At 38.8% G+C, this 9,565-nt stretch overlaps 2 protein-coding genes across 2 annotated transcripts in view; one reads left to right on the top strand and one right to left on the bottom strand.

The window, feature by feature from the left end:
- The window catches only part of gas6 (growth arrest-specific 6), a 22,457-nt gene extending 18,315 nt beyond the window's left edge, over positions 1 to 4,142 (top strand). The window contains exons 13-15 of the mRNA XM_014003042.1: positions 305 to 444; positions 524 to 725; positions 2,611 to 4,142. Coding sequence (XP_013858496.1) covers positions 305 to 444; positions 524 to 725; positions 2,611 to 2,762 — 494 coding nt within the window. The 3' untranslated portion in view covers positions 2,763 to 4,142. The remainder of the gene's footprint in view (positions 1 to 304; positions 445 to 523; positions 726 to 2,610) is intronic.
- A 4,317-nt stretch (positions 4,143 to 8,459) lies between these two features.
- The window catches only part of tmem255b (transmembrane protein 255B), a gene marked incomplete at its 5' end in the record, with an annotated part of 19,276 nt that continues 18,170 nt past the window's right edge, over positions 8,460 to 9,565 (bottom strand). Inside the window, 1 exon segment of the mRNA XM_014003038.1 lies at positions 8,460 to 8,887. Coding sequence (XP_013858492.1) covers positions 8,657 to 8,887 — 231 coding nt within the window.

The following is a 9,565-nucleotide window of genomic DNA, read 5'->3' as shown; positions in this document are numbered from 1 at the left end:
AGATTACATCATCACCTAATATGTTTGCCAATAACTGATCTGAGCTACAGAGAGATGTTAAAGAGGAAAAAAAGTGAAGAAAATCACTAAATATGTTAATTTTTTTTCTCTCTGTGGCTCCAATCATCGTCTGTAAAATCCTCATTTCATTGTTTTTTTAAAAATTAATTTATTTATTTGTTTTTCTTCATAGTATTTGAAGCGAGGAGAAAATAAAACCCAGACCGCCATCAGAACTTCAGGCACATTTACAGGAAACAGGTATAAAAAGTAAAACTGTAACCCTTACATCTCTGTTCTTCAGAACCAAAGAACCTGAGCGTCCAGGTGAACCTGCGGCCCGTTTCTGCTATGGGAGTTCTGTTTGCTCTGGTCTACCAGGACGGCGTGCCTCTCTCCATCGCCCTCTCAGACTACAACCCCRCCACAGACGAGTGGAGAGATGTGAGTAAACCTTAGCTCCGCCTTCCACTGGTGTTTTTTTGTTTTCGCTCACTCAAACCAACCTGCCGTTTACCTGCAGGTTCTCTTGGTTTCTGTGGGAACCGTCGTCGTCGCCAGCTCTCCTGCGCCTTTTTGTGACGGCGAGAGCCACGAGGTCCAGGTGACCGTCTCGGACCAACAGATCGTCCTGCTGGTCGACGGCCAGACCGGACGCAGCGAGGACGCCGAGGTTCCCACCGAGCTTTTCTCACGTTCCACCACGTATGTAGGAGGCCTTCCAGGTGAGGAGCAACACTTTAACTTTTACTTCACAGAACAAATACAAGATGGTTTTACTACTATAAATCACTTTAAAGCAACCRATGCTGCAACATGCAGTTCACATAAAATACGACCATTTAAACATAAAGAATAAAAGCAGTTTAAACAATAAGATCAAACAAATTGAAGTAACATAAGTAAGAGGAAGTTTCTGGCTGAGCTAGAAGCCAAGGAGTAAAATAAGTGCTGATTAATTTTCAAAATTATGGATCAACTTTTTGAGTATTGAGCCTGATGGAAACAGCCACAGCTAACCAAACAGTTGGCTTCACTAACCACTTAGCTCCAGAAACGCTAAACAGATTTTAAATTAGTGGAAGTGAACCACTAAGACGACCGTCAGTCTTCATCTCCTTCCAGTTGAAGACTGGTTTGACTGACACAAACCTTTTAGTTTTATATTTGTTTAAAGTGCCTGTGACATGCATATCTATGAAATACAAAAAGTCAAAGAAAGTACAATATATTTATATTTAAGAAACTTAGCATAATACACATGATTTTTACCCGTTATGTCACATAATTGCCATATTTTCTTCTGAATTTCCCTCAGCTAAAGTGAAACAGGAAGTGACATCAAAGGGGAACTCTTTGAGAAAGAAAACTCTGTTTTTTTTGTTTATTGAAACAATATTATTTGAACTCTGACTCTGTCTCATCTCTCTGTGAAAGTGATTAAAATAATCTAAAGAAACCTCAGATTATTCTCTACAGTCTGTTGTTAGCCATATTAGCACTGCTCTGTTCACATTCAGACACTCCCCTATGACATCACTTCCTATTACTGCACATTAGGGCTGCCACAATTAGTTGACTAGTCACGATTATGTCGACAATTAAAATTGTCAACAACTAATTTAATAGTCGATGCGTCATTTTTTCTAGCTTTATATATTTTTTTATAGTTGACAATCAGTGATTAAGTCAACTATAAAAATAATAGTTTGTGGCAGCCCTAATTACCACAGCTGTGCATGTGTGCCAAGGACAGAAAGGCAGACGCGGCAGTTGAAGGTGCCGCAACAGTTTGGAGAGAAAAGCAAAGTTAGAAAAAAGTAAAACAACACATCAACTACTAAATTAGTTGTCGATTTTAATCTTCGACAATAATCGTGACTAGTCGACTAATCGTGGCAGCCCTATTGCACATGCAAATATCTCAACAACTTTGCATCTCAAAGGCGTGAAATCTTTTTTACAACATTTAATCAATGTTATCTTTCTAAAAATACATTCATATTTATTACAAAAATTTAATGTCGTAGACACTTAAATTTCAAGTTGGGTGGGATAATTTATGGCAAACAGGCCAATCCAAACCAGAATTAGAGCTCCGTCTAACTTGTGATACATTTTAGTTTGAAGTTTAGCTGCTAAAGATGCTACATGCTACACACTTGGTGCCTGACACCTCCAGCACTGCTTGTAAGAGCGGATAGTTTTTATTTAATTCAGGATGAATTACATAAAATAAGATGTTTTATACTTGTGAACCCTTCAGTGGACTTACAAGTTGCAGAAAAGAATTTAGCAGAAGCTAATCAGTCCGCTAATGGTTCACAAATTCAGCAAAAATAAATATATAAATAAATAAATAAGCTAATCTGCTGAATAAAAGCTAGTTCGGCTGTTAGCGGATTAGCAGAACTGTGCCCACCAGTGGAAGCAGGTAAAGAGGCGAAAAGTGGAGGACCAAAGATAGAACCTTGTGGAACCCCAAAAAACAGAAAAGCTCTATCACTTTATTAAAGTTGTAACTAACGGTTAAAAAAAAAACTGTTTTCACTTTCAGAACTGGACTGTCTCGTCCGCTGACTGACACTGTCATTTTGTATTCCTCCTCAGACGTTTCCCTGGTGTCCACGCTCGTGTCTGCGCCCTACAGCGGCTGCATGGAGGTCCGCGTGAATGGGAAGAACCTGGACCTGGACACGGCCGTCCACAAACACAACGACATCCGCTCACACTCCTGCCCCTTGCTGGACTTTCACCACTGACCAGTCCGGTTCTGGGACCACGTCCACTAAGGTTCTAAAAGCTCTTGACCAGTGGGGGGGATTAAATTAAAATCTTAAATAAATTTGGCGCTGCAGAATCATCTCCTGTCCGGCCCAGACCGGAGGCTCTCACTGTGTTTGGTTTTCAGTATTTTCAGCTGTTTATGTCACATCCCTCAATAACTGCCCACCAGAACTCACGGGGTCGGTTCTGAGTCGTCATCTGTGGTCATGTTGCTTCACGTTCACAAAGCTTCGAACAAAGTGAGCGCTAACGCTAACATCAACAAAAAACAAACAGATAAATAGTTTTAAACTCGCTGCTAAACTCAGAGAAAATGTATCAACAGGTGCTTCGACCTCTTAACAGCGTTTGGTGCGTCGATAATTCAGAGCGGACCTGAATCTACCGGTCCTGAGCGCCGAGGCACGACTCCGTGCTTCCACAACAAGCTTGCACATGGCCGCAGGCGCAAACGGACCGCGACAAGAACCCATTTCTACGATTCAGCGGAGCGCTCCGTGTCTGCCTGCAGCCTTTAAATATCAACCGTGTGCCTAAAACTAAATCCCAACTCTAACGTGTCGACAGCTTTTATCTAACGGTGGCGTCTCGCTGGGCGGAGCCTAGTTGGCAACGCAAAAACCAATAAACGCAAACCTGGATTTAGGAGTGGTTGAGTTTTGAACGTGAGTGATGTCTTCATTGTTTCAGTGTGTGTGTGTGTGTGTGTGTCTGAGGAAAGCACAAACTAAATCTCAACTTTGTTCTTGTTTGTTTTAAAGAGCCGTTTAAAATATTCGGATCAGATAAAAGCGGAACTAATTTTTCAGTTTAGCGCACTAGCTGTTTTGCTAACTTTAAAAATTGTAGAGGACCAATTAGCTTCCACTAAAATGTTTTCCCAAGTCCAGGTCCACTAGCAGCTAACTAACAAGCTAACATCAACAGGTTTGTGTCAGTCTCACCATCTTCAGCTGAAAGGAGACAAAGACGAGACACAGACTGAGCAACGTTCTCGGTGGTTAGCTGTTGGCGTTAGCTTCAGCTGATTTTCTACCTGTGCAGCTTAGCGTTAGCTTCTGTTAAATTTTAACTTCTTTAGGATTAGCTGCCACTCATTTTTACTTGTTTAGCTGTTTAGCATTAGCTTATGCTAAATTTACATTTGTTTGTTAGCTTCTGCTACATTTTTCTTGTTTAGTTATTTAGCATTAGCTTCTGATAAATTGTTACTTGTTTAGCATTGCTTCTGCTAAATTTTTACTTCTTTAGCATTAGCTTTCTGCTAAATCTTTTCTTGTTTAGCTGTCTAGCGTTAGCTTCCGTTAAATTGTAACTTGTTTAGTGTTAGCTTCTGCTACATTTTCACTTATTTAGCCATTTAATGTTAGCATTTGCTAAATTGTTACTTGTTTAGCATTAACTTCTTATTCCTACTTGTTTAGCTATTAGCTTCCACTAATTTGTAACTTGTTTTGCTGTTTAGCATTAGCTTCTGCTACATTTTTACTTGTTTAGCTATTTAGCATTAGCTTCTGATAAATTGTTACTTGTTTAGCATTAGCTTCTGTTCGAATTTTACTTGTTTTAACTGTTTAGCATTGCTTCTGCTAAGTTTTTACTTGTTTAGCATTAGCTTTCTGCTAAATCTTTACTTGTTTAGCTGTCTAGCATTAGCATCCGTGAAATTGTTACTTGTTTAGTGTTAGCTTCTGCTACATTTTCACTTATTTAGCCATTTAATGTTAGCATTTGCTAAATTGTTACTTGTTCAGCATTAACTTCTTATTTTTACTTGTTTCGCTATTAGCTTCCACTAATTTGTTACTTGTTTTGCTGTTTAGCATTAGCTTCTATTTTTTTTGTTTAGCTGTTTAGCATTAGCTTCTGCTACATTTTTACTTGTTTAGTTGTTTTGTTTTTACTTGTTTAGCTTATTAGCGTTTGTTTCCGCTAATTTTTATTTGTTTACCTTTTAGAAAAGCTACGTTTTTAGTTACCGCATTATGAATTAGCGAGGCTAACGTTTTGGTTAGCTGTGCCCAGCAGTGCACCTGAAAGACCGACTCTTTAAAATAAACAACATTTAAAGACCTGTAAATCACATCGCTACTGAAAGCGGCTCCTGGGGCTGGCTTGACACACCCATCACGAGTTCAAAACCCAAGCGAGAAAATTTCGAAGGTCTCGAGACGTCCTGGAACGCCGTTCACCGACGGGCCGCAGCCCAGCGAGACGCCGCCTCTCGACTGTACTGTAACAAAATAAAAACTACCCGTCACCCAGTAAAACAAACTCGGTGCAGTGAAAACTTTATCGGATGAATTTTATCACCAACTTTGTCACAGCGGCCCCTCCGTCTCCTCGGAGCGACCCGGTTTCCAGAACTCGGGGAGCGCAGGAACGGCACCGCCTCCTCGACAGAAAGACTCGGCACTGCATCAACCGCAACCACTCAAGCTACTGAGATTAGAGCGCTGTAAAAAATACTGTGTAAATAATGTGACGACGCTTGTAGAAAAGAGTCAGACTCCGACTTCTGCACCTCGAGGTTCTCCGAAACAAAACCCAACCTCTCCGAGTCGCAGGAATGTCCTCCTGACGCAGAGAGAGAGCAATAAGATCCTCCGTAGAACCCGTTTTTTTAATTTACCGGTGCTGAAAACAAACCATGAATGTCTGAGAACGCCTGAAGGGCTCCAGTGATTTCTGTTCCTGTGTAATTAAATCATTTTATAGCTGGATAAATGCCAGAGCTCGACCTTTTTATTGTTTTATTCTCTATGTTCTGATGTGTTGTATCTTTGTTGTTTTTCACGTTAAACTGCCAGTATGTGTACACTGCGAGAGAGAAGTCTGCTTTTTGAGTTTTTACTTCCTCCACTGTAAAAATGAATAAAATCTATTTAAAAATAAAATTGTCTGTATGAACGTCATGGACTTACCGTAAGTTCTTCGTGGCTGTGTTCAACTTCACAGTTCTGTGTTTTTACATGGCGTTACATTTAGACTTAATCAAAAAGAAGTTCAGAGATAGAGAYGTTTAATCTGCTGGATTAAAGATTGAGTTCTTCAAGCTCCGTTTCACCTCTGGAATGTTCTCAAACGTTCAACAGAAATGTTGAAAATTTCCTGAGAAATGAGGAAAATCAGAGATAACAGATGGTGAAAGTCAAGGCGGTGGGGACAGAGAGCCGAACGACTGCTGAAATGTTTAAACAGAACAAACAAGCTAAAGTTAGCAAACTGTTAGGAAAACAGTAGCTAAAGAGCATCAATTAAATTAATTCCAGCTACAACGGTAAAACAGTAGTTCAAAACTAAAATAAGCAAAAATGGATTAAAGGAAAAAAAGGCTAAAATCAGAAATAGATGACAAGAAGATGGTCAATAAATTATCACAGAAAAGTAGCTCAAAACTAAAAAAGGGAAATAGCTAAAAGACTAAAATAAGCAAAACATTTCAGAAAACAGCTGCTAAAACCTTAAATTAGCAAAACGTTAGCAGCTAATACCTAAATATGGGTTAGAACTACTAGCAAAGAACAAAAATAAAGGCTCCCAAAAGTGTCTGCTGTAAAAGATAAAAACTAAGAATAAAAGTTTAAAGGAGCAAAGCAAAAATAAAAAAAGTAGCTAAAACCAGAACAGCAGCTGAATGACGAAATAAGCAAAACAGGAGCAAAAAGCTATGATCAGGTAAAATATAAATAAATATCTAACAATTCAAATTAGCTAAACAGTAGCTCAAATTTTAAAGAGCAGAATTTTTTAACAATTTTAGATTTTGAAAAATCAAAGCTGTACTTTCCTGAAAAAGCTGAACCTACAGAAGAGACTGAACAGGAAATGATTAAAACGTTTAAAAATATCAGCTGCGTTAAAAAGTTAACTGAAGACAAATTAACAGACTGAGWCGGTCAGAACCACTTTTTATTGCTCACAGTTTATATAAATTTGTGAAATGATGACGAATCAATGGTTTTGACTCAGAAAATGAGACGAACATTTCTCTAAAGGTTTTGAACTCGTCCTGTAAATGTGAGATTATATCGAAGCCCTTACTCTGCATACATACAGGTTAAAGTTTAAATCAGGTTAATTTAATAGCAGCGGCTACAGAAACACTGAACACACATTTTAATAATGCAGTAAAAGTAAAGTGCACATTAAATGAYAAATAAAAGCAGCGTCCATTCTCCGGTGCCCTTTGATTTATTATAAACTGACATACGTTTAACTTATAGGACATTTACTGTTTAATTTTAAAGATATAAAAAGTATTTCTAACATTTCATGGTATCTATTTCTACTTTTTATGATCTTAGTTGTCAGTGGTGTCAAGTTTTGGTCCTGGGAGACACAATCCTRCATGTTTTAGCTGTTTCAGCTCACCTCACGTTAAATAAAAGCTGTATTAAGACAAGACTAGAGACAGGACAGGTAACAGGAAGCTGAAGCCACAAAAGATAAACACGCCCTAGTGGCCAAATCGAATAAAAATGGTTAAGCCCCGCCCTCTCCATGTAAATAAGACATTTTTCAGACTAAAAATTTTAAGATTTAGTTTGTTTTAGGAAAGTGCCATGTTACTCTGTGATTGACGGCTCGTTATCTGCGATTGACATTTTATTACCTATAAACTGTGGCTAGTAGAATAAACAAGCAAAACAGCAGCTAAAAACTAAAACCCGTAAAACAGTAGYTRTAAAGTAGAATTAGCAAAACTACTAAAAATAAAACTAAAGCTAAAATGTGCAAAACAAGACCTAAAAGCTGCAACTATAAAAACAGTAGCTAAAAGCTAAAATTAGTAAAAAAAAATAATGAAGCTACTGTAAAAGACTAAATTATCAAAATAGTAGCTACTGTGGAGTACAAAATAATCCTAAAAAGTAGCAAAAAGCTGAAACTAGCAAAAAAAAGSCCTAATACCTAAACCTAGCTAAATGTTAAAGGAGAAAAACAGTAGCTAAATGCTAAGATGAGCAAAACTACTAAAAGACAAAATTAGCAAAAGTGCAGCTACTGTAATAGATATAATTATATATAATAATATGATATGATATAATATTACCAAATTTCCCTCTGGGATCAATAAAGTATTTTTGAATTTGAAAAAAACTAAACAGTAGCAAAAAGCTAAATCTAAAAGCTAAAAACTTTCAAAATAGCATTTAAAAGCTAAAATTGGCTGAGAAAACACTACTGCAAACAGTAAAATGAGCGAAACCGTTGCTGCCGTAGAAGCTAAAAAACTAAAAAATAGTACAAAGCTAAAATTTCAGGGGAAAAAAACCCTAATTGTTAAAACAAGCTAAATAGTAGCTAAAAGCTAACATTAGCAGAACAAAAGCTTACATTTTAGAAAATAAAATTTCATATTTTCCAGTGCAGCTCTACGTTTATGTCATTATGAAACTAAATTACATTTATTTACATGTAGCTGATTCCTGGTGGTTATAAAGATTTTTGCAGCACTTGAAGAGGTGCTGAAGAAGAGCTGGAGCAGAGAAACATCTAGAACATGCAGAACTGAACACCAACGCATTTAAAACTCCTCTAGTTTGACTGAAGGACAGCAGGAGGGTCAACTTCCAGCAGATCTTATTTTAATTTTACTAAGGTGCAATCACAGCGTTAAAAGAGTCGTTTCTCCAGACCAGGTCCAGAAAACAACCAAAACAAACCGATGAGAAAGTTTAAATAATTTAATCAAATTAAAATAATCCTAACCTGTGACCAGATAAAAACCCACGAGACAAGAAATTAATCTTAGCAGTGAAGCTCACGGTTTTTTCTCTACAAAAGTCTTGTGCTGCGTGAGTCTGCAGGAAGATGTTCTTCAGTGTGTGTGTGTGTGTGTGTGCATGTGTGTGAGTTTCCATGCTCAGCAGGCGTACGGAGGAGGTTTCTCAAAGGGGCCGAACGAGGATCCGTACAGGACTGGAGCGTTAGGGGTCAACGCGAACCCTCCGGGGTCCTGGGTGGTCCCGTGAGGCTGAAGCTGGGTGGGAACCTGAGTGGGCTGAAGGTTCTGGTTCTGGTTCTCCTCAGAGGGGCAGGGGCCTCCTTCAGGGATCACCTGGGGAGTTGCGGGTGCCTGGTAGCTGCTGGTATGCTGTGGAGGAGGAACCGGGAGTGGAGCGGATTAAATCCTCTGGTATTTTTATGTGATTTTTTTTTCCTCATTCTGAGATTAAAGATTACACTAAAATAACACAACCCTAAAACTGTTATTTTCCATTAGGTGGTCCTGGTGTTGTAGTCAAGACCACCTAACCCGAGACCAAGTCAAGACCAAGACTTTTAGGGTTTGGACCAAGACCAAGACCAGATAAAAAAAGTTTCCTAAAAGATGGAGTATTCTGTACACATGTACAGTGGGGGGGGAAGTATTGTCTCTCATAGTTGAGGTCTAACTATAGGCGTTTATGCACTGCAGGGCCGACCCCGGCCCCGGCCCCCAGATGGTCTAGGTCTGGCCCTGCTCAGCCCTGGATGTTTTGCACTATTAGAGCCGCCTCGAAGTGGGTGGGAACCGTTTACCGGAAAAGCGCGCGTAACGGTCCTTAAACGTCGAGTGAGACGACGAATGGTGATGTGCAGAAGAGCAGAGAGTTTCTGAAGGCTGTACTTGGCCAAACAACAGCAACTTATAGGATTACTGTTTAATTTTAAAGATATAAAAAAGTATTTCTAACATTTCATGGTATCTATTTCTACTTTTTATGATCTTAGTTGTCAGTAGTGTCAAGTTTTGGTCCTGGGAGACACAATCCTACATGTTTTAGCTGTT

The sequence above is a fragment of the Austrofundulus limnaeus genome, unplaced genomic scaffold (assembly GCF_001266775.1).
Source record: "Austrofundulus limnaeus strain Quisiro unplaced genomic scaffold, Austrofundulus_limnaeus-1.0 Scaffold16, whole genome shotgun sequence".
Classification (NCBI taxonomy): domain Eukaryota; kingdom Metazoa; phylum Chordata; class Actinopteri; order Cyprinodontiformes; family Rivulidae; genus Austrofundulus; species Austrofundulus limnaeus.
This window is presented reverse-complemented; position numbering and strand designations above follow the sequence as displayed.